Source organism: Falco cherrug, chromosome 10, assembly GCF_023634085.1.
Source record: "Falco cherrug isolate bFalChe1 chromosome 10, bFalChe1.pri, whole genome shotgun sequence".
Classification (NCBI taxonomy): Eukaryota; Metazoa; Chordata; class Aves; order Falconiformes; family Falconidae; genus Falco; species Falco cherrug.
In genome coordinates, this window is record NC_073706.1 from 7,921,323 (window position 1) to 7,947,163 (window position 25,841).

A 25,841-nucleotide genomic window follows, 5' to 3' on the forward strand; every position below is an offset into this window, starting at 1 on the left:
GAAAATCTGCAGAAAGCAATTACCAGGCAAAACGTTTTGAGGACCCATTGCGTTTTAAGACATTTACTCAATTAAGTCAACTTTAATGGACTCTGCTTTTAACAGCAAGCAGAGCCAAGGTACTGGTTTTATTAATTAGTCTTTGAAGCTACTTTAAAATCGCCACGTTGGTCTTACTGGTTGGATTTCATTTCAGTGAATTAAATACCACGATTCAGACATGGCCGAGCCGGCAGCAGCTGAAGACAACAGCAAAGCAGCTAGGTGGCACGAGAGCTCAGCGGACCTGCAGGAGATGCCACCAGCCGGCAGCCACCCCGGTGCCAACTGTCCCCCAGCAGCCAGGGCTCCGCTGCTGGGGGAACAGCCAGCACCCCTGCTCGTCAGGACACGCAGTAGCTTTGGGGGGCAAGGGGTGTGACTAGCCTAGCCCCCCAACCTGAGCTCCCCTGCTGCTTTCTAGGCTGCTGCCAGTCACGTTCGCAGAGGACTACAGGCAGGCACAGCAGCCGAGCCACAACCTGGTTTGGCCCCATCACATACAGCCACCTCTGCTGATGCTGGCCCTGCTGCTCTGTGCAAACAGCTGTGGGCCAAACCAGTCCTCAAGCTTTTTAAAAAGGAAGAAGTAGTCAAAAATAAAATAGTAGAGACCAAAAACACACTAGAAAGACACACTTTGTCAATGCACTTAAGCTAGCGTGCAGACCAGCGTACCATAAGAAGTACCCCCTTTCTTCTTGTTTGGCCCCAATATTTCACGGAGGGAGCAGATGAGTGGAGAGAATGCAGATAACTCGATTAAGCAGCAAAATGAAACAAAATCGGAGAAGCTGAGCCACCAGGAAGCTGAGCAGTTTGAAACGCATCCATGGGAGGCTCCGAGCAAACACCAAACCCAAGCCCATCAGGCTGCCCTGAAGATGGGCTTAAAAAAAGGCCAAGCAGGATTTTAAGACAATTTGCAGCGACTTTCCTCAGTTTACTACAGGGCAATGCTTCCACTTGCAGATGAGTCGTAGGACCTCTGCAACACCACAGAGACACATAACGATATACATCTGCTCCTGCCTGGCCAGCGGCCGGCTCACTGGAGGGCACCCACAGACCTTCTCCTGGAGGGCCAGGGGGCAAGAGGGTGACCACATTTTTCTGCGAATATCAGAGACTGAAACCACATTGCTTTTAGAAGCATTTGGTTAAATTGAAACGCAGGCCATCTCTGTGGAGTTCAAAAGGAGTGCCTTATTCTGCTTTAGCCCTAATCTGCTCCTAATCAACTTAACAGATGTGAATCTGGCTTAAGATAAATTCGTGCTAAGAAGGATCCCCACAACCTTTTGCTCCAGAATTGCTGTACGGATTTTATGGAAGCATCCGCTGCTTTAAATGGGTGGAACGGTTTCCAGAAACCAGCTGAAGACCGAAGCACAAGCCAATTCATACAGGTATTCATTAACCCTCCTCCAAGGAGTAGGGAGCTTCAAGATAAACCTTGACTCGCAGCAGGGAGGGAAAGATCAGGCAATATAAACCCAGAACTTGCTCACAGGCCATGTCCCTCGCTCTGCCTCAGGAACAGTGAGTGACAAGACAGGACCCCAGGAGATGCCAGCCACGTCAGATGTGTTGAGTCACTCTGAGCAAGAGCTGCCTCAGGAGCAGAGCACAGCATCAGCATGTAAAAACAGCATCCAGAGATTAACTGCTGCCCCAGTTTCTCATAATTAAGCAAGATTAACAGACAGACAGTCCCAGCAGCCGCCACCATTAGTAGCTCAGATTTGTTTCCAATAAGACTATAGATCAAGTGGCTGAGGGGTTTGGCCAAGAGCAATTGCCTTTTACAGCACACTTGAAGTGTAAGTTCTAGAAATTCATGCGCTTCAAATCCATCTGTTATATACACTGCATCACTGCTGTTCACTCGGCATTTCAGTCTGCAGTGAGAGACAAGCTCTCAAACGACTTCATGCCGCTTCCCCCCTGCCCCCGCCCCCCAGGCGTCCTGAGCACCCACCCAGTTCTGTACTGGTTTACCTAACTCAACCTGGGGATGAGGGACCAGGGAAGAACAGAATGAGGGCAAGAGAGATAGACAACCAAGGACTATAAATCTGTTAGAATATGGATTAAGTGAGTCTCAGTATAGAAGCAGGTGTGAATTTAAACTTTTGTTGAGATGGCAGAAATAACCACTGCAGTTCTTTGTACTCACAGCAACAGACTTCATTTCCTAAACATTCCTACACATCTGGAGCTGCAGGACGCACACTGGAAGGGGAGAAGAGGAAGCAGCAGCATTCTTTGCTCTGGACTCACGGTAGTTTGCATCCTCACCTCACCAACATTCAGCATGTATTCAGTTCAACACCTGTCACACCTGTTATGCCAAAGAAATTTAAAGTGCTTCAGCTTTAAGTAGCAAATATTAACAAACTTCACCGATCCAGAGTAATGATAGCCACAGCGACTTCCACAACAGCAGAAGTTACCTTTCTTCCTACTCAAATTATATTAAAAAAAAATTGAGATGTGAATATACAACAGTCAGAGCCTGGAGTCCAGTAAAGATAAAACTACTTCTAGAAATTACTTTGAGCCAAACAGGTTTGGCACAGGATCACACCTCTTAAACACCCAGATTTGGGAGAAGTAGGTAATAATTAACAAAGAACCCACAAGAGTCTTCCCTAACCAAGCCTGCAACCTCCTGGATGTTCCCCACAGTGCTTGTGTTTGTACACATGGTCTTCTTTGCCAGGGCTTTTGATGGCATGGGTGGGACAAAAATGAGAAGACCTGCTCTTTTCATCAAATATAGTATGAAATCACATACCTGTCTTCCACAATAACAGCAGTAAAGGAATATTCCTCCCTCCTCCAATCTCAAGTAAATGCATTTTGAGGCTCCTAAGTGGAAATATTCTTTACTGTCAAAGCTACACAGAGACCTGATATTGACTGTGACAACTGGAACACACAACAGTTTCACGGAACAGTATAAAGCCCTTGTCCAAGGGTCTCAACCATTTTAACACATGAAATACCTTGCAACCAGGGCACCAACTGCAATTTTAATCTGCAGAACCCCAGCTCAGATACCTGCATTCAGCAGTTTCCATTGAAGGAGAGTTGCCAAGTCCCAACCCTTTCAAAAGTTGCGGTCCATCATATCTGAAGAAGTTGAGGTCAAGGTCAGTCTAAACTTGACTCAAAAACACCTTACCATGCTCTTCAGGAAGAGACAGTTTGAATTCAATACAATTTACAACTAGGAAAGGGAAAATAGTCTGAGATTTGACCATCAGTAAACTTTCATTTAGGAAAGAATTAAGCAAGATCCAAATCACATCACCTTGATAAAGCGCCCATTGGATGTTCTTAGGGGAACTTCTCCCCGCCAATCCAGCAGTTACTCCTTAGCATCTAAAGCAGAATTACTTGCACTTCTTGAAAGGTGTTGAAGTCTGATATAATACAGCGTCAAGCTCCTACACCATTGACAAACAACTGATCACCTCAACCTAAACAGGCTACAAAGTGTTTCAGGTGGCTGGAATAACATGAACCATTTTGCAACCAGTGATCATGTTCTTGGACTAAGTGCTGACAATACACGAATGAAGAACAGCAACAAGACTTAACAAACATGATTAGTATTATCCAACTGCTTTGTTATAAATATATTATATACATTCAAACATCACATTAAAATATTATTCCATTACACCAGAAGAGATTAAGGCTTTATATTATTTACAGAAACAAGCAAGCACCTTAAAAAAAAAAAAACAACACACCAGTCATTGACATTTCCCTTCTAACATTACAAATTTGATACCTTGAGCTCTTGAATACAGCTATTTGCAATGTGCCCAATGCTAGAACTATTTTAAACATTTATTGTCAGGGTAACAGGGAAACACTTGATAGAAGACTCATCAGCGAGCACTCCACACAAACAAACGTGAGCATGTGTTGTACTGGGTGCCCTCCCTCTTCTCGGAGGCTTGTTAAGTTGAAGGCTTATGCAGAAATGGTTTGCTCAATTCCACGTAGAAAGTAGAACAATTTCATTTTAAGGGAAACTGAAGACACTTGAGGATTCTTGGCCCACCGGTGGAGTGGGATTCTTGAAGTCTGTTCCACATGACATCAATTAGATTTTAACATAATAGCAAAAAGTTGTAAGTTTATCGATCAGTAAGTGCATTGAACAGTGATGACTTCATAGGCTTCCATTACTCTGATGCACTGTTTTCATGCAGTGTATTTGGACTCAAACACGAAGTGACAAACTGTTGTCACCATTCTCCCTATAGGTCTTAGGCAACAAGCTATTCTTGAAGTATTAAATAATGTTGATACAACACATGTTTACTATGCCACCATGTACCGACGGAGTGACTGTCCTGTCTTCTGGCTTACCTGATAGCCTTATGAGATACAGTGATGAAGTATTTTCTAAGATGTAAGCAGACATGGCTAAACAAAAAGGTGCTCAGTAAGCGTAATCATCTTCATTTCAAGTATTGTTTTAAGAATTAGTTCTTTTCAATACAGTCTGTGTTAGCACTTTTTAGTTTGTGCTTTAGAGTCTGTTATTCCTTTGCAGGTCTTGAATTTGGCTGATGGCTTTTTTTTTTTTTTAAAAAAAAAAAGAACATTGGCAACAAGTTAAGGATTGCGGAAGGCTGGCAAAAGTTATTTGATTTTTTGAGCCCATTTCATGTCATCTGCTCTTGGCTTCTCCCCAGTAACTGCTTGGATAATGTTCTCCAAACACCTCCAGAATCTTATCTTCTCTAATGGATAGTTCAGCCAACCTAAGTGATTGCAAAGAGAAAAAAAAAAAAGGATCAGTTTGTCATAGCATCCAAAGTTCAATGTCTGGCAATGTTTATTCAGTAACATTTTTTTAAACACAAGGTAAGTGTAAGGGGAGTTCAGAAGTGGACTACTCTATGACCATAGCAAAGCCACCAGAAAAGGGACCATCAAGTTGAATGACTTGTGTTAAAAGCAAGACATTTGTATTAGTAGCACCTTAGACTACTGAAATTTAAGCAATCAAACAAAAACCTCAACCCAACTATTTCAGCTATTTTTCCCTGATTAGTTTCCCCATCAAAGCTCGGCTGTTCCCTGTGTTTCTCGTTAGGTAGCACAGCAAGAAAGTAAACACATACAACACAGCTCTGAAATCTCAAATATATTATCAACATCACAACTTCCAGGAAAAAAAAAAAAGTCAGGTCCCAAACAGGGGTCTTAACCACCACTAACTACGGCTCAAACTAAACAAAGTTTTTCCTTAAATAAAGCCTCAGGTTTTGATGGTTCTGACATCAGTCCAGGTAGTTAAATGTATTATGCTCCCCTAGGGTAAAATTAAAGTTTGCATAACTGATTGCTAATGAAGCCTGTGATGGGGAAATCTTCTTGTAATACCATGCTGCATTTAACATTAGCTGACATTGGATGCTTCCTGGATTAAAAGGGCAGCACACTCCCAAAGCTGTGCAGCTCTATCAGAGCCACTTCTGCTTCCTAGTAACCAGAAAGGCTGCAACACTGACATGGGACGGGCTTTTACCATTTTATATATAAAAGGCAATAAGTGCCATCATGTTCTGCATGCAACAAGAGTTTAACGCATCTTTCCTAGCCTACAGATTTAGGGTATTTTGAATACTTTGTAGAAGCATTGCAATGTACAGACTGTGAGGCTGGAACTTACACAGGCTTAAGAGGCCTCACCCTGAATTTGAAAGGGCTTTACGTCTCACTTTCAGAATATTAATTAGTACATTAACTTGATTTTCTGATACTAACCTAACTACATATAACTGACAGGAAACTGCACGAAGAGGTAATGAAGCCCTGTGAAATTGCCATCACATAGTAACTTTAGGACTCTGGTTTTATTAAATATTGTAAACTAGGAAAACCTAAAGAAATCAGCACCAGGAAATGTTATTTCCCTGTAGAAGTGTTCCTATGGCCAGGAAGAGAGAGATGTACACAGGATTCTATTAGTTATCACACTTACAGAAGGTGTTCTGTAAGCACAAATTATACTTTACTCCATATACATTTCCGGAAAAGGGAAAAAGGCTTAAGAAAACAACTGAAGGAGAGGCGGGAACGAAGAAGTTGTTACCACAATGGAAACAGTGAGCTAGCAGCAGCAGTTCACGTTAAAGAGCTAAAACGCAGCATAGCATGAGCAAGACTGGAACACAGGAAAGCTCTGCCAGGTGCAAGTGCCACCCTTACAACAGGGACAGCCATCAGGAGGAAGACAACTGTGTCGATTATGGGACGGAAATACTGAAGGGAAAGAACATTCAGGACATTCGCTGCTGAAAAATATGTTTAACACACAGGCACTGTTTTCAGCCACCTTGTGTAGCCGGACATGACCTTTCGCAGCGCACCTGCAATCCTGCAGCTCCACTCAACTCACTGTACACTGATGCCCTTTAGGAAGTCAGCCCTTGCAATTCTCATGACCATTACCCCTCAAGGAATGGACAACTCCTTCCTGCTGTCTAAAAACGGCAGTCAGTCCGAAAGCTTTAACGCTGGGGATGCCAGAAAGCTCCGTTACCCGACACCTTCCCGGGCAATGATACAGTGGCAGGCACTTACGTACACAGGTCAGCTCTGAAACCAAGTATACTCTTTGGACTTGGCTATCAATTCTTAAATCAAGTCACTAACGAGTACTAGTCCTATTTTATGCAGTAAAGGCTGCTTGTAAATAGTGCATTGATTGCATATTTCCCTCCTCCTCCTCACTTCTACCCTAGAAGAATGAGAGTTACGGCTGCACAAACACTTTTCTTCACTGGAAAATCCAAGTATGCAAACTATGGTGCCGGCAGACTGGTATGAACACTTACAGAAATCATGGAGTGAACAGAAGCATGTGCTTTTTTTTGTTACTATTTAATGAGAAAAAAAGCATGTAAGCATGTGCTTTTTTTAATATCATTTAATGAGAAAAAAAAGCATGTAGCCTAAGACTGTTAATAATGGTCAGGCTTAAACTTTCAGTACATATTAGGACTGAAAAAAACTCAGGATGGCAAGATCTTTGCCATCATCTGTCAAGTCAGGCTTCTTAACTGTACCATGTTTTTACACGACATTCTGGTCATGAGAACTAGATTTGTTTCTTGGCAGAGATTTCAAAACCAACAAACCGTTTGTCAAAGCCAATGACAGAATGAAGAACCAGAGTGGTCTATATCCAGCTGTCCGATTAACTTGATGACATATTCAGGATTATGCAGTGCTTGTGACTGAGTATACCTACCTGTACATGGGCATGAAATTGAATATAGATATAAAAGGAACCTAAAGGCAGTCTTCTGCAAGCCTGTCCAGTCCTCTGCCCCAAATCAGAATGAACAAGTGCTGAAAATCCAGAAGCCTTGCTTTAGAAATGAGCATTCAAGGCAAGCTGCACTTGCAGATTATATGCTCTTTCAAAGGAACAGCAGCTTTAAGACTTTAATGAACATAATCCATTACTTGCATGAGATTACCAAGATATCATACAATCGGATCTCAGTACCACTGACTACCTCATCAGGCTGCAAGTTACCGTTTAGCCAATCCCAGGTCTTCCCCCCATATTTTTTATGCAGCAAAACCAACTACAGTTTTGCTAAGAGCTTGTGCAGCTAAGAGCACAGTTCACAACATCAATTTCTAGGTATTTAATAGGCCATCACTAAATTACATCTTGCCAGGTGAATCGCACTAGACTACTAAAGAGAGCATGCAGTATGAACCAGATGGCAGTACCAGTTGTAATGCAGAAGTATGTCTCGTGTGGAGACACATGATGGATCCTGTGATGCTTTCGTGGCAGGATAACATGCCAGTCCTGTAGAAATATGACCCAGCGTGGAAGACCAAAGTACGTGTGAGACCACTTGTGAATCTGGTTTGTCATGGTTATGAAGATGATAAGGGCAAAGACGTAACACTCCCAAGGACATGTTTCATATAATGCCTCTGCAAAACAAGATGTGTATCTTTAAATATCATTTATGAAAAGGTAAATTTCCACTAGGAAAATGATGTCTTGCCCAGGCAGAGCTGCCTGGCGCTGCAGGAACTAACAAAAGCCTCAATGAAGCCACTTTGGCAGAAATGTCACAAGAGCCAGTGAGCCATAAGCAATTCCAAAATGTCACAAGACAGGCTGGTAAGTGCCAGCAGCTGTCAACTGGCCATAAACAGGAAGTTAAACTCTGAGTTTACCACCTATAGAATTAATCCTTTAATTCTCACACTTCTAGTTTGCAAATAAAGTACTTCTACGGAGAGGTGAAGCGCTTTTTACACACTTCAGAACAATGAGTTTCTCCATATGCACATAGTTTGATCCCTCTTATAAAGAGAATATTTACTGTAACTTTCAATGCTTCTTTGCAAGACTCTTCAGCCACAGATTCTCCATCGAGCTAGAGAACCTAGCTGCCCCTCCTTCAAAGTTTCCCTCCCTCCTCCCAGAAGCATCATGCTTCTAACAGCTATTACTTGTCATCTCACATTCTTGATTTCTCCTAGCTTCACACAGACAAATATTCATTTAAATATCAGCAAAAATGCTAAATCCACGTAAGTCAGAAGTAAAAGCTTACCTGGGGAAAAAGAAACAAATTTGTACGCCATGTTTGCCAAGGGGACTAGTGTCATAAAGCAGTTGTCTCCGTTGGTCTCTATAAAATCATGTCTGGTAATTGCAGTGGGGTCAATGTGATGTTCTCTAAAGGGTCTGATGAAAGCCTGAAGAAAATTAATAAACATGACACCATGGCTGAATAACGTTGTTAAAAATATAAAAAGCCCCAAAAACCTTACACACAATCAAATCTGATGGCTGAGTTTAAGGGAGTTCCATAACACAAAGCATGTAAGCAGGATTCAAATCCAAATCTCCAGGCATCACCATTCTAACGCTACGACATTTACAATAGGGGCCCGTAGCACAGAGAACTGGAAAGATTTCTTACTGAAGCATCTTCATGTTTTACCAGACAGCTTTTGGAGAGTTTAGCCGCAGGAACAATTCTCTGCATCTTTGTTTATGGGCCCTTTGGAAGTTCTGCACTAGTCTAGCCAGGTTTTTACGCTTGTAGTGTCACAGGCCATTCCCACAGTACCTTGGGAAGGTCTGGGAACACTGGTATTGCAAAACCGTGTGCAAACCTTAAACAAGGCGATAAAATGGAACAGTGTCACCTTGCCCATATCACCTAGGCCACGTGCAAACATGGCACTTGACCAGCAGCATACCATGCCATGAAGGAAGGTTCTGGGGGTGGGGGAGCTGCTTACATTGGCAGGACTGCAAGAAAGGCACAGCTTATACAGACTGTCCAACACAGCTGAGAATACTGGAGGTGTTTCGGAAAAGTATCTCGGAACTTTTTTCAAGCTTAAGGATAAGAATCTCAAACCTTTCCAACTATGGGTAGCTCCACAGATCCCCAGGTATCTGCTCCCCAGTGAAATAATCCCGACAGAAAGTCAGCCGTAATGACTCCTGCAACTTGAATGAGAAGACAGACAGTTAGATATATACATCAGTAAGAATGGTTGTATTCACATTATTTACTTGTTTATCTACCTTTTACTTAGATATTTGCAACCACATGAATCTACCCAACCTAAATAAACATAAGATCAGTCAACTAGGAAAAAAAAAAACAAGACATCATTTGGACAGTTACGATCTTCATTAAATCTATAGCAAGATTTTGTGTTTAACCCATCACCTACAAAACAGCTGAACAAACCCTTACTAGTACTTTCCATACCACCAATTGTAAATTAGAACTGAATCACTTAGATCTGCCTAGCCTCTTCTCCAGTACTGTTTCACAGATTACTTAGCTATAAAATAACTGTTAAAACAGTTCTAACAGGTAGTACTATCTGCAGACCCTTCCTCTTCTCCCCTGGTCTCTTATGCCTGTAAACAAGAAGCACTGAACTCCAGTGACTACAGATAAGCACTAAATAAGAAGCCACTCCTGGGTACAGCGATACCGTTTACAAAATAAGACTGGAATATCAAACAACTTCAAGAGTGTGTCATCTGTAAAGCTATAGGCAAGGCCCCAGAAACCACGCTAACTATTCTCTGTAAGGGATACTGTATATGCAATATTTGCATACCAAGTTAGATACATCGTTAAACAGAAGCTGTTGCAGTGAGTGTAAAGATCGTTCTAGCTGCCAACCGCAATAGCTTTAAAACTGCAGTCCAGTAAAGGTGATTTTCAGTTCTTGCACATAAAGCCCTGTTTTTGCCTTCGCATTCTGGGTAATCTATCTATCCAAGTTACTGGCTAATCGTGACGTTTAAAAGTAAGGACTTAAGAGATGTTAATTGATCAGAACAACTGTATACTTTCCAGTTACAGATCTGTCAGATGGTGTTTAACAGACACCTATCACTCTATACCTGCAGAAATCATCCAACTCCCAGGTTCCCAGTCCCTGGAGCAATGAAGTCTCCAACACAGTTTGAGACATCCTCCTGCATGACCTCTACTGTCAGGCTCTTCATGCTTTGGAGGAAGAAAGTTCAGAACATTGCCAAAGAAGTTTCCTTGTTTTTAACAGAGGGGCTGGAGGAATGCTGCATACAGCATAGCAACACGGCTACAGCAACACAGCAAAGAGCAAGATACGGCCTTGGGACCTCTGTGCTTGAAGCGGGGGCGGGATTTAGGACTGTGACACCCTGCCCTTTAAAGAACAGGGACACCAGAAGGTACCAGTTCAAGCCTGCGTATCTTGCTTTGAGCAGGTTTCAAGAGAGATCAACCAGGTCTGGATGGAATGTAGATGTGCTGAAGTATGAACCAGGATCCTTTTTCATCGCAATGCCATCCCTTCAGGTTATTAAAAATATCAGAAAGATCCTTCTGTTGTTAGTTCTTTCTGAGATCGACCACCCAGTGAATACATATACAAGCACACTTGGCGATTCTCTGCGGTGCCAGCGGTCAGGCTCTGCATGGGAAGGCAGCACACACTTCTTACCTACAAGGTCTGGTTAAAAGGATTCCGCAGAAGCACGACCCAGATTTCAAAACAGCTACCGCATACTGTGCAAATACGATATACCTGGGAACTGACAGCTTCTGATCTCAGTGCAAATCCCTCAAAGTCACACACAAAGTTCTTGCCAATTAAAGCACTACATACTGATCTTGCAGTCTACTGTTAAATGAGTTACAGCAATAGAAATACAAAGATGATGAGCTCAAAACATATGTTTCAATGCAGCTCAGTCAGCAGTTCCCTAGTCTCAATTTGGTGCTCAAAGCATAAGGCACAGTCACTTACTACTAGCACGTCTGGCAGTTCTCAGGGAAGCCTGCGAGTCCACACAAACCAGAGAAGTAGTTGCAGGGTCAGGTCAGAGTGACTGGAACAGCTCTTTAGTCCTCCCCACTGTTATTTACAATATCAGGTTGTTTACAGAAGCCACCCATTGTAACATAGCCTTTGAACAGGGAGCTGCAAAACCAGAGGTGATGAGGGAAGTTTATTTTTTGCTCTGCCTACCTCACCAACTCTTCTTCAGATGCCTGTGAAGCTAGAAGAATTCCTGGCTCTCTCCTCCCCTAGCCGGCATTTGTTTCTCCATGTGTCTGAAGACTTTTCCAAGCACAGCTTCCTGTTTATCGTACTGAGGCTTTTTGTGATGGGCAGGTACCCCCCGCCTGCTGAGATGTTAGGCAAGAAAATTCCAACTCACCGGTAACCCAAACCAAAAGTTAAAAATTGTTGGTATACTGGTTCCTCTTGCTTTGCCTCCAAGGCATCTTGTTACTCCTCCCTCTCTCACAGAAACTTAAAAAGCAATCTGAGATACGCCAGGAAACAAAACAACGAATGTGAGCCTTTTCCCATAAATCACACAACTTCTGTTTACCCTGGTTGTGATCTGGACTTTGCCTGACTTTCCTACTCCAGGATGCTTAGGTCAGCTGCCCTGACAGTCCAGTTTAATGAGGTTCTTGTAACATTAGCAGCATTGCTAAAGAGCAGGTAACTTTTAGAACATGAAAGAGGACAAGCTTGTTCTGTTACTAATCAAATGCTCTTCATCTTCAGGGCACAGCAGTTACCTACATCTCGTGCAGCCCAGCATATCTGAGAGATGCCCCTCCTTGTGGCTACGTTTTGCTCAGCTGTTCCCTCACCTCTGCAGTCCTGCCCCTTGCCTTCAACTTTCAAGAAGTGAGAAGAAATAAAATCAGGGTTAGTATGGCATCTACTACCCCAAAAGGCTTGCTTTTCATACTATAAATCCGTCCTGACTGCCGAATCCTTTGGCTCAAACAAATACAGCAGGAGACGCTTCACCTTCTACGTATTACCTTATTGTACTGAAAATAGCTTGCTTTTTTTTTTTATAAATAGTAAATTCTGTACACTTCCTTTTGTTTCAGACCACAGATGTAAGCTGCAGTGAGACATGAAGCACAATAGCTCTTAGATCTGCACCTAGCAGCTGAAAGAGCAAACAGTCTTGATTCAGGGGGAAGATATCCAAACAACACTTCACTTTACAACAACTAAAATACCATTCTTGCTGAGGTAATCACCCTATTAACCCGCATCGCCTCCAGCACACTGCATTATCAGAGCCTGAAATAACAGCAGGAAGAACAACAAAAACAGAGGAGAAATACTGACAGCTCAATAGGTATTTCGCATCTATTTTTGATGTCAGCTGGTAGAAAGCTAAGAGGAAAGAATGAAGGATGCCTGAAGCAGTGCATTATACTAAGGCAATCTGAAAAAAACCTAACTACCAGTAATCTTATTTCAGCCGTATTGCAGAACAGCTTGCTCGCTCCTCAGCAGTTGCATATGACAAGTTGTAATAAAAGAGCAAAAACTGTACCAAAGGTTATGCATGACTAGCAACCTAACACTTTGTTTGCATCCCTTCTCCAGACTCACGAGGCACATCAGACAGCAGCGATTTGCACTCAATATTCTCATATACCCGGCACTGTCTTTAGTTCAAATGGAAAAACCAAAACAGGTGTTCAGCCGCTTCTCTAAGTTGGTACATGATCTTGATGCTCTGTCGTCAAGATTGGGAGAGCGAGGCAAGATTGACAGCCCTGAACATGAATTAAGATTTAACCATATATTCAGAAAAAGCAGGATATCCAGTGTGTGTATACATACACGAACTACAAACAGTGGATTCACACACTCATTAAAGGCAAGATCAGTAAAGCATTAGAGATACAGCTCTGTGCACACTAGTTTTACTCCAGCCTGCCAAGCGGTGGGATGGCGGATCAGCCGTCTATGGCTTTTATCTGAACAGGAGGCAAGTACTCAGCACACACAGGAGGAGGGGAAGAAGGCGTTGCAGTTAAGCAGCTAGCTGCAGAACTTGCTCAGAACACCAGGATGTCTTTGTTTTGGAAGCAGACTGCTGAATCAGGAGGAAAAAAAAAAAAAAAAAAAGAAGCCTAGCACACAGGGAGACCAAAGGCATAGAAATGAACTTCAGCCAGCAGCAGATGTTTTAACATAAGCGAACACACGACTGACACACCTTAGCCAGAATGGCTGTTCTTCTCCAGCCACCTGTACTTGTCACCCTTTGCACAGGCATGCCTACAGGCACAGCAGCACTGTCAGGACACCACTGAGGAACTGGGTGCCCCTTGTCCAAGTCAGGGGACACACTGGAGCATGACTGCTGGCACTCAGACAGCCAAGTCACCCGCTGGGCAGTGGACCACAGAGCTGGAAGTGCAACTGGCCCAAACATATATTTGACATAAGATGGCTTTGCTCCTGCTTGTGCTCTGTTCAGAAACCAGATAACATGTTTGCATCACAGAAACCCCCCCGTTCCTCTTCTTGCTTAAGTACCACAGATTATAACTTGCAACCTTAACGGGTGGTATGTGATTTGCTCACAAGAGAAGCCCTCCCCTGCACCCCGGCTGCTCCCGGGCACGAGCAGGAAGCCAAATGGGAGTGGGACATTCGGGATACAAGGTGCTCAAGAGCTAAAACTATTTTGCATGTTTGCAACAAAAAGCTGTACTTCACCAAAATTTTATAGACACAAGTGTAAAACCTGGGCTTTGCATAGATACAATTCTGAAATTGTAAGCCAGAAGCCTTACAGTAGAGTATTTAAAGTTTCATATTTATTGTAAAAATTCAGTTAGAGCCTCAGGAGAGGAAAAAACCAGTATAAGATGTTACTGAATAACTTGACGCTATTGTGTACCATCATTGATAAGTACAGTCATTTTTAATCAGTGACTGTACGAACTAGTTGAATGTTACAGCACTAACGAGTCAGGGGAGTGGCTAACTCCACAACAGAAAAAATTGTTTTCTAAAAATCACCATGCTCAAGTAACAGTTGTTTGTTATCTATACACTTACAAAAATAAAACACCTTAGTCATCTGCATTCCACATTTAGTGGCTTTCAGTACAGAGAAGGCCAGGGTCTGATACTACGGCAAGTTACAAGATTAAGAAAATAATCTCTGAACATTTCAACAAGTTTAAAGTGTAGCAGCTCAAAAGGAAAAAAAGGAAGAGTTAATCATTTTGGCTATTTAAAGCTTGAGAAACATTCAGTCAGAACTAGACTTAACAGTGCAAGTAAGCAGGGAACACAGGTGGTCGATGAAATAAAAGGAGACCTGGATATTATATGTATTATATATATTAGTTATATTACATTGTAACTGGCTTTTCAAACGAGCCACGTCTATAATACACGCACTTCGGATACGGGGCAAGTCTATTCCAAGTCACACAAGCTTATTTCGCAAGACTGGCACACTGCTCCTATAGCGGGCACCTCTTCTTCCCCCGTACACTCCAGTTACTCCCCGCTATGGGAAAGCCGTATAATCCACTGCCAGCAATGCCGCCTCTACACAGGGCACAGCCCTCGCCTCACCGCCCACTGGAACAACCCGAACGCCAGCCTCAGGGCAGCAGCCACGCAGCTTGCGACACCGCCAGAAGCTACCAGCAAAGGGAGGCACCCGAGGAATCAGGGTACTGTCTCTCCTGGAGCTGAACGGCGGCAGACCCTAAAGCAAACAGCCATCTAACAAAAGCATAACTTGGCCAAGAATCACTACCCAATAAATTTAACGCTAGGAACCACCAAATTTTATTTTCACATCTTTATTCTTAGTCTATTGGCACAAAGCAAGCTACTCCTACTATTTCTTCATCTGATGGAGAGCTTGCGAAGCACCCATCACATTTAAATGACAATCCTGGCAACTTTACCTAGGCCTCAGGTTCTCAAACGAAAAGTATCATTGTATGTACTTCTTTCCCTGCATTACTGGAAAAAGCAATTAAGCCATCCCAGAAGAAAGTGATTAAAGGAATAGAGAACAATGGATACTATATGAAAACTAAGAGCAAATTTTCCCTCACCAAGAAAATCCAATCCGTTGGTCGGTATGGCTGACCAAACTAACCCTCTGGCTCCATCCACTCGCAGCACTCCCCGGCCAGCTCCGCTCCCAGGCGCCGTGGGCAGCTCCAGGCACGCAGGCTGGCACCCAGAGGACACCCAACACCTGAACACTTGCCTGGTGCTGGACAACATCACCCATAACGCTGGCTTTGTTCCAGGCCTGCACTCCCACTGAAGACTATCACTGTGTCACCACGCTGTAACCCACTCCATCGGGACAACACTCCAATATGTGTTGGTGTTTTGAAGTGCAAGAGGCCCTGTTCCAAGTGAATCAGGGCCACTGAGACCTATAGTTCTTAAATCCTCAAGCCAAAGTCCCCTGCAACTTTAAGAGAGCCCCTGGCGACTTGGCAAGCACACAGAGCTTTCTTTGTCCCGGTCCCCACCGCTGCCATAAAGAGCAATAGCACGTCCACTGTGCACACAAGTGGGACAGCACAGATGGGGCCGCGGCCCCAGCCTCCCTCCGCTGCCAGGGCAAGCGCTCTCGGGCAGGGAGAAGGGCTCATCTCTCCCCCCACCAGGGTATGGCCTTCATCCACCCTGCCTGAGAACAGCTGCTAGCCCACTTGAGAAGTTCATCATCTAATCCAAGATATGTGAAGAACAGATAACAGGGTCAACATCACCTGCCCGAGTGCATGCCAGCAGCTGTACTCCGTAATTCCACTTGCAAGACCCACAGCCTCCAGGATCCTCTGGCACTGGAAAGGCCCAGAGCTCCTAAGGTAACACACAGAGCTTCTACAAAATGGATCATCAAAGGAAGATCTAATACAAAATGCATTTGTGCAATCAATGCAGAGCACAACAAAATGTAGAATCAAAGTTCTGCCTATTTAAACACTTGTGGAGTCTCGGTCTTTAAGAGATGATACAGCTTAGGATGGAAAACAAAGTTACCTACAGCTGTGAAGTGGTAACTACTTCAGGCAAGGTGAGACAGCAGGTGACAGACAGATTTAGCTTATTTGCACCAACAGTGGTTCAAACAGGATAATTTTCCTTTGTTAACTGATGTTTCCTTAGTGTAATTTCAAGGACCATTTAATTCAAAATTTCAAGTGGAAATTCATTGTAACACACAAAGTAAATCCATAGCAAAGTGACATTGTTACAGTTCTGTTTCTTGCTGTATGGCAGCAGGACTTGGAAGCAGCTGATCCGCATGCACAGCAGCTCCATTTCATAAAACATGGATGGTCTCTAGAGTGCTTTTACTCCAGTGTGTGCCAGAGCTTTTATATGTATTACACATTCATCACTTGGCTCTGCAATGCAGCTAACGAAGTGCAGCTCCACAGAGCTACTCAAGCTTGAAACAAAAAGGTTTGGGGCCTTGATCAGAACAAGTTTCTATTTTGAAAGGGAATTAAGTGATTTCTTTCTGCACACTCTCTCTGGCTAACCCACCACATAACAAATGCAATAATGAAAACCTACCTCACACTAGTTTAAAAAAAATTAGTTCCCCATCTCTCAGTTCAGCAACTATTAATTGTATCTTCTGTTGTGTCACAAGGTGTTTCTAAAGATATCTGCCCTACCTACCTAAGGCAGTTCTTAGGAATATAAATGGGTTACAAACTTTTTTAAGACGGCAATAAACAGTATCTATTAAGAACAAATGTGGCTGCAGACGAAAGTCAAACGTCAGAAACAAGTTAACAAATTTGGAAAAAAAAAGGCTTTAAAACCCTTTGCGAAGGCATGAGGGAGGGAGGGAAAGAATGTAAATCAGAATCCAGGGTGTAACTTGCCAAATTTATCTAGATGCTATTAACATACCACCTGTACATACAACTCATGTAAATTGAAAATGCTGGATGACACAAACTCACCTGAAGGTCTAAGAGCTTTCAAGCCTTGTGTTACATATTTTGGTGAGGCTTTTCTGCTTATCAGTACTTAACAAGTAATACCCGTGCCAGCCTCGGCACTACTGGCTGTCTATTAGTGGCACAGGCCGCTCAGGTCCTGCAGTCCTGCTGGGACAATATCCTGCTGCAGTGGGACAGTTCAGCTGCAGCTGAAAAAATGTAAGTATTAAATCTCCATCACACCCAGCCTTCCTAACCATGGCTGCCCTGGAGCTAACCACGTGCACGTGTGCGTGCAAATTCAAATACCAATTCAAGTCTACACAATTGTCAGCTTGCACAAAGAGGAAAATTTTCATAGTTCCTTAGCAGCTGAAGATATTCAGAACAGGGCATGACTCGATTTAACACAAACAACAAAATTAATCCAACCTCCACCCACTCTCTCCTATCTTTTTTTCCTCTGACAGTGAATAGGGGAAGTGAATTGTCTCATCTCTGCTAAACCAGCCTGGAAGACAAGAGACTCATGACTCTTCCTTTCCGGTAAGATGATCTTTAGTCAGCAGAAAGCAACGCAGTTCAAAAGCTCTTCTCACACAACGACATAAAGTTCTTGCCTCACAGTTGTTAGTGCCCGCAGGTGATTCAGCACAGCAAATGACAGCATGCCACGTGAGTTCGTTCCTTAGCAGGCTGCCTGCTCACATCACACAAGGAAGTGCTTTCAGACTGCCAGTCAGAGGAGGATCAGATCTTTGTTGCAAGAATTTCTAGAGATTAAGATATTTACAGTACTACCCATGTTACAATTGTGTGCCTTTAAAGGCATGAAAAAAAGAAGCTATAACACAGCCTTTAATTATAGATACAGGATTTAGGCTAGGTGAAGTGATGCAGATCATTCAAACTACTCCCCATTTCTCAAAAAAAGAAAAAAAATATTTATACAGGGGGTCCCAACAACACACCTTAATGAACAGGTCTGTGCAGCAGATCAGATCCAGCCTGCTGGATCACTGATCACTTTCAGATTTCCAAATACCTAATGTAAAATTGATCTAGCGCTATGTTTTTATTAGCAGAATGTTTATTTTGTGATCTCAACTCAAAAGGTCAATATTCCAAACGAAGCTTCAGGAAAGCTCTTGGTGGGAACACCTCTGACCATGTCTGTGACTCAGTATTCCCTATCTTTCCTCGATACCACATGCAGTACAATGGGTATCAGGACATCTACAGAGATGAGTTTCACAAGACTTAAAATCTATTCATCAATGAATTATACACATCATTCACATCCACCTGGTGAAATAACATATTGACAGAAGACAGCAAAACAAGATAGTGTGCAGCACTTACTATTTTATTGCACTCATTCTTGTACACACTATTAGTTATCTCCACACTACTTTATTTACACAGAATCCAGATTCTGCTACTTTAATCATTCACTACTACTTAAATAACATTATCAGTGAATTGGCTGCTTTATCAGTTAAGCTGGTAACCAGGATATCAGAGAATGCGAACTTTTATCAGTATTAACTTTGATATGAAAACCAGTTGCAAACAGATTGCATTACAGATTAACCATCATCACTGATTCTCTTGTCTACCTCCGTCCTCATCATCACAGAGCAGTTCTCATGCCATATTCTTCTCCATTCCTCTCAACACCTCTACCTCATCAGCTGACAGTAAGCATAACTAAGTTAGCCTAAGTGAACTGGTACGATTCATAGCAGAACACTGCTGCTCCATAGCCCCAAAGCCAATAACCTTTAAACAGGCATCAGGAATTACCACTTCTCAGCTGTGCTGAAGATTCATAGCAGCCATCATATATCACTGTTTGAATCTGTTGTTGGTTTTTTGGGGGGTTTGTTGTGTTTTTTTACAAAATCATTCACAACATATAACAGTGATTATGAACAAGTATCATTCTCTTTTAAAACAAGCAAGACCTCACCAGGTTTATACAAAAAGTTGTTATAAAGCACAGAACTGTAGCTAGGCCTTATGGCATCCTAATAAATGACACCATTTGCTCTCCTTTCAGTTAACAAGGCAACTCACATAAAAACACGTAAACATTTATACACACTCAACACAAGAAGTTAATACTGCATTTGGTATACACCGCAGGTACAGCAGCAGACTGGTGAAATGCCTAGTTATTCTCTTCCCTCCCTTATCCCATATTGGAAGTTTAACTGAAAGTTGCGGAAGGTATGCATGGCAGAGCTGACTTTTGATTTCTAAACTGAACCCTCTTTCCTTTCCCCACGTCCCCTCCCGTACATACGTGACCATGCAACTACCAGTACCGTTTGCTGCCCAACTAATGCCAACGGGCTGTGCCAGGCACAGATGACCGCTTGCTTCAGCTCAGCCTGCTCCACTGCCCTCTCTCCTGCCTGTTCTCAGGAAAGTTTCTGCATAACAGCAATTAGGTCCTACCTGAATAACAAAAAGCTCAGGTAAACACTGATACTTTTTCTTTTGATTGTTAAGCAACTTTCAGGTTGTATGCAGGTTTAGGCTTTGAATGATCCAATGAATGTTGAGGAGGCCCTTTTCACACCCTGCTTATTCCGAGACAATTTTTTTTCCTTTAACTAATTCCACGCAACTCCCAATTCTACCAGTAAAGCTGTACAGCACCAAGCAAGAATCCTCTACTTGTTCTTCCTCTCCTTCACTGAAAAGGTGAAATCACCAACCCACACTGCATCTAGACCCATTAGCTCTGTACTGCCAAGGTCCAGCCAACTTAATCTAAGGCAAAGATATGAGTCTTGAGACCAATTGCTTATGCTTCAAATCAAAGTAATTACAGACCAAAAGTCACATTTATTACCACAGGAAAGCTGCAACTTTTCTTATATTGCTGGGAAAAAAAGTCATCATTCAGGATCAAGGCCATACTTTGCATCCTGACATGAAAGCATAATACTCCAAAAATACTTGCTTTTAGTTATCAATCCCCAGAAATCAAGCCAGTCTGATGCCCGAAGAACCTTTTATAAGATTTCTATTGGGCTTTTGCTTCCTGAAAAGTTCTTGTAAATATTTTTGGTTATCAATGTATTTTGTTTCCAATTGTGACAGTCTTGACAGCTGTTTCCCCTTCTTGATAGTCTTTACACTTGCAATGCCTAGGTAAGAACACCAAACTTAAAACAGCTCTGCTATAAACCTCACCTTTGAGATACTGAGAAGCCACTAAAATGAAAGACAGAAAGCAGTAACAATTTTTGCCAATGGTCTCGGTTTCAGAGGCACAACAATTGCACAGGCACAAACACCCCTCTCCCTTTCCAACAGTAAGTCAAGCCTAGAAGATCATACATTTGTTTCCAGCATTACAACAGTCTCGCCTTGTTCACAGCAGTGAACCGTTCCTACTTACATATCCCCACAATAACAGAGGGCGTGTGTTCCAGTCGCAAGTAGAAGAGAAGATTGTAAAAATTGAAACAGATCAGAGAGAAGCACAAGATGACAGAGATCCATTCTTGTAGTCTCTTTCCTGTTGGAAAAAAAAAAAAAGGAAAAAAAGCATGTCTAACATTTATCTAAGAGGACATTTTGAAGTCTGAAATAATACAGACTGCTCTACTGCCTGGATGACTCACTCCACTTGTCTGACAGGGAACTGAAACTTACGTGTCCATGGGAGGTGTGCATTTTCTGTTAAATGACATGCCTCTTCCCTGAGCCACTACCAGCCCCTTCCCTCCACCCTTGCCCGAATAACGAGGACAAACCAGACATCATCTCACATTGTCCTAGTTTCCTTTTCCCTGTGGTTGCTGGCATAACATGTTGCTACTTTTTCCAAATTTGCATTTCATTCAATATTCAGCGTTGCTGGTATGGCTGAATCTGGGAACAAATTTCTGGCCTCCGATGCCCCGCAGTTAAATCACCTTATGATCTGTAATATTTAAAGCCTCAGAGCTTGTAAATAAAGCTGTAGTACTAACAGGAAAAAGCATCATCCTGTTATTTTGGCAGCCCTAGAATCGCTTTCCTAACATTGCAGTATACTATTTAAGCTTGCTTACTTAACTTCTGCAGTCTCCTCTTTGCCTTCCTGCCCCCAGGCAGAAGGCTACGACCTCTCAGCCATTCAGAGACATGAGAAAGAATAAGGAAAGAGAAAGAACTGGCACAAATTCTCTCTTGTACCTCACTGTACTACTTCGTACCTCTACAAAACCCTCATTTATTGCTTAAAAAAGAGAACAGACACAACACAGGATAGTAACACTTTGAATATTCGGATTAGCAGCAGAAAGCCTCTGGCTGTCAATCACTGCTAGATCCTCACAAGGCACTGATGCTGAGAGCAAGGGAACGCTCGGAGCGAGGCCCGTATAGATTAAGGTATCAGAAACAGACCTTTAATGCCTAAATCCAAGAAGGAGATCAGAGCGTCACCTTGGCTCAGAAGGGCCCTGGCTGTAGTTAGCTCTTAACACACTCAGAGGCAGACAGGTCAGTCTTCACCTATTTTAGGGGGCCAGTCTGCCCAGGGCTTCCTGGAGCAGTTTAGCCCTGCAGCCCATTCCCCACTCCCTCCTGCAGCCTAATACACTTTGCACCACCTGAGTTTGAGGCAAAGCAACTTGCAGGGGAATAATCAGTAAGGACGACACACGAGGTGCACATCCTCTCACAGCAGCAGAGGCATGCTCAGCTGTCTGGCGTGTGTTCAGGACAGGAGCTTCTTTCCTACTCCTCCTCTATGCTGACCTACTGCCTGATCAAATTTCTCCTCCTAAATGCTAAATCAAGTCCTCCTTCTCAACAACACCATACAATGGAAAGGAAACTACGAACAAAAAAGGAGGATCAGTATTATCTCCAATGTGCCTACAATGCAGTATTTTAAAGAAGTGTGAAGAAATACTTTTACAGGCCAGAGTTTGGTTCAAGAAAGACCACGAGTATATAAGTTAACATCCTCTGCAGTAGCAGAGGAGAGAATCCTAGAATTAAATTAAGACACAAGAATGAGCGTATTTCAAGACAGCATCAGGTCACAATGTGGGAGATTCTATAAAGAGATCCCTGGAGTAATGAAAGTAAGAGTTAATTAACACTCACTTTCTGGATAAGAAAACCACACCCTGATTAGAGGTGCTCAGTGGGTAGATCCTCACAGAACAATTAGCTGACTGCAGGGAAACACCAGGCTCCTTTCTAGCCAGTCCCATGAGTTCAGTTTATGCAAAACCTGCTGTACTCTAAACACAGGGATCCCAAGATGACTGTCTGGAGATACCACGAGTCCAGAAACGCAGCCCTAGTGCTGGACAGACTGGGAAGGCAAATCAGTCGAAGGAGTGGAGGCAACACCAGCAATGTGTGTTTAAAGAGCACTCAAATTTGTAAGTATGTCCTGCATGAAGGAATAAGGTGCCTAAGCCACAAAGTATATGCTTAAGGAAGTGACGGAAACACTCCTTAGTCATATTCACTCTGCACAATTATACGTAATCTGTGTTCTTAAAAATTCAGTAGCTCAACATCATGTGTTTCCACCCTAACACATTCTGGCATTGTTTGTGTAAGTTATTTATGTAATGCCAGAGACAAGTTACACACCTAATGTATCATCACAGCTTACTGCTGATAGACATCACTCTACATGTATGACTTCACAGACTTCCCAGGTACTTCTGCCTACAGCTACAGATAAGGGTAGCAAGTTCTTTGGGGAGGAAAACCCTTTCCTTATGAGCAACAGCAGAGTGCAACAGTGAAATTAGAGATTGCTTTTGTGTGAAGCACAGGAATCAGTCACTGCCTGGATCAGGACTGCATACTCAGCCCAGCTGACAGACGTCACAACACCATCTTCACTCAAGGAATGAAAGTGGTGACCAACACAAGCTGAAACGGACAGGCTTGCCCTGAAGAGTCTAGAAGGCTGAAAAACTAATGAATGCCTTTGCTTTCTTATCGTTACTTGGCTCTGCACGAGTAAGGACACCTGCCTTTCCAGTTACTGCCTTGAACATGCAAGCTCAGCCTCCCAGCTGACCTGCTGTGAGCTGCAAGCTGCTGGAAACACACCTTCCCTTTCCTAGCACTTCACCTGCGAATGAATGGCAGGAATAGCAAGAACACCTAGCACGGCTCAAAGCAAATCAGGTCATTTATTGTGAGGAGTTTGCAGTTATTTCTGTAGCATAGTCGAAGAGCTGCTGTCAATTTATTGACCTCTAACAAACAGCAAGCCTTGGGAAGACAAGACCAAAGTAGAACTCAAGGAGCCAGGACCCATCTCTCTGCCCCTTGGGCTGCCAGGCCGGTGTCTCGGAGCAGCTCACCGAGCACATGCTCTGAAGCGAAACTTGTCACCTCGAGCAGCAGCCGAGGGCGGGCTGTCTTTCTCTTCGCTGGTTTTGCGGGGAAGAGCAAAGCTGCGGGCGCCTCCCGGCCTGCAGACCCGCACCCCGCGGCACGGCCCGCCCCAGCCCCGCCTGCGCCGGCCCCGCGCCCCACGGGGCACCCCCCGCCACAGCCCCGGGCCCGCCGGGGCCCAGCCCGCTTCCCGTGGCACTCCCAAGCCGCGCCGCCTCAGGGCGGCCGGGCAGGCGGGGAGGGAAGGGGGAAGGACCCCCCCCCCCCCGCCGAGGGAGCCCCCGGCCCCTGAGCGGCGCCAGCCCCCGCCCGAGGCACCGGGCCCCCGAGGTACCCCCCCGCCCCCTCGAGCGGCGTCAGCCCCCGGCCCCCCGAGGAGGCCCCGCCGCCCTCACCTGGGGAGTAGAGCTCGGCCAGCTCGCGGGCCCCGGCGTGCTGAGCGCCCCACCGCCGGCTGCCGCCCTCGGGCTCTTCCGCGGCCTCCGCCTGCGGCCCCCGCCGCCTCCGGCCGGTGCGGGCCGCTCTCGGCGCCGCCGCTCGCCATGGCCCGGCCCCGCGGCGGCTGCCCCTCCTCGAGGCCGGCGGGCGGCGGCGGCGAGCGGCGCCCAGGCCCCGGCGAGGCGCCCGGCGCCAGCACTGCGGCCCGCGGCAGCATCGGGAAATGGGGCCGCGCCGGGGCGCTGCGGCGGAGAGGGGGGGGCTGGGGCGGCTAGCCACGCCCCGAACCGCCTCCCGCCTATCGCCGGCGCCGCCGCGCTGCTGCCGGGCCAATGGGCAGCGCCGCCCGGCGCGGAGGAGCCAATGGCGCGGAGGCAGGGTCGGCCGCGCGTCTGGAGGCGCCCCGCCCCGCCGGCCGCAGCTGGCGGCGGGACCGGGCGGTGGCCGGGCCGTGGCGGGGCCGGGCCGGCCCGGGCCATGCTGGGGCCGTGGCGGTGTTGTGCCGTGGCGGGCCAGGCCGGGCGGTGGCGGGGCCGTGCGGTGCCATGCTGGAGCCGTGGCGAGGTGGTGCCGTGCTGGGCCAGGCCGTGCCGTGCCGTGCCCGTGGCGGGGCCGAGCCGTGCCCGCGGGCGCTGGGTGGGAAGGTGCGGGCGCTGCCCGCTGCGGCCGGTGCCTCGCGCGCCCCCTGCCGGCGCTGCCGCCCCCTGCCCGCCCCCGCGCGGAGCCGGTGCCCGGGCCGCACGGCGGGCACGCGCAGGCCAGCGGTGCCCGCGGGGCATCACGGAGCCGTTCGGGTGGAACCGTGGAGATCATCGGGTTCCACCACTACCGCAGCCCGGCAGCCCACCGGCAGCCCGTCCGTGTGCCCCGGGGCCGCACCCACATTTCCTCTGAACACCCCCGGGATGGTGGCCCCGCCGCCCCCGGGCAGCCTGTCCGGTGCTGGGCCACCCTTTCCGTGAAGACATTTTTCCCAATATCCAACCTAAACCTCCCTGGTGCAACCTGAGGCCGTTTTCTCTTGTCCCATCACATGTTACCTGGGAGCAGAGACCAACCCCCACCTGCCCACGGTCCCTGTCAGGCAGTCGTAGGGAGCAATAAGGTCCCCCCCGACCCCCCCCCCCCTCCAGTCTGAGCACCCCCAGTTCCCCCAGTCGCTCCCATCAGACTGGTGCCCCAGCCCCTTCCCCAGCTCTGTTGCCCGTCTCTGGACACGATCTAGCACCTCCACATCCCTCCTGCAGCAAGGGGCCCAAAATAATCAACATTCCATCATGGGGAGAAAAAAAACCCCAAAACCCATCCAGAAAAAAAAAAAGCCTCTAGCAATATCTAAGTACTACATCATATCTATAAAGTTTTTTTTCTGAAACAGATCTATTTGTATATCAAATAAAATAGCACTAGAATGAGATGTGTTTCAAATATAGATTTCACTTCAACATTAAAAATGGATTGATCCAATTACAGAGGTTGAAATACTAAACCAGATGTCTGTTTTATCCAAAGGTTTTGAAACAATGTAGCACATGAATAAAATGCTTCTCTATGGCTTGACAGCAAGGCCAAAAGGACCATAAAGCACAACCCAGGCCAGTGCCGGCTGGGCCTCGCGGCTGCACCCATCCTGACAGGATCAGTGCTGGTCCTGTC

General features: G+C 45.3%; 1 protein-coding gene across 1 annotated transcript; it reads right to left on the reverse strand.

The window, feature by feature from the left end:
- Positions 1-3,643: 3,643 nt before the first annotated feature.
- On the reverse strand, positions 3,644-24,446 carry PEDS1 (plasmanylethanolamine desaturase 1). The gene is given in 7 exon segments (XM_055723111.1): positions 3,644-4,829; positions 7,822-8,034; positions 8,667-8,811; positions 9,486-9,577; positions 20,782-20,901; positions 24,143-24,230; positions 24,232-24,446. Coding segments are annotated over 7 exon segments (951 nt in total). The 5' UTR covers positions 24,403-24,446; the 3' UTR covers positions 3,644-4,707.
- Between the last annotated feature and the right edge of the window lie 1,395 nt (positions 24,447-25,841).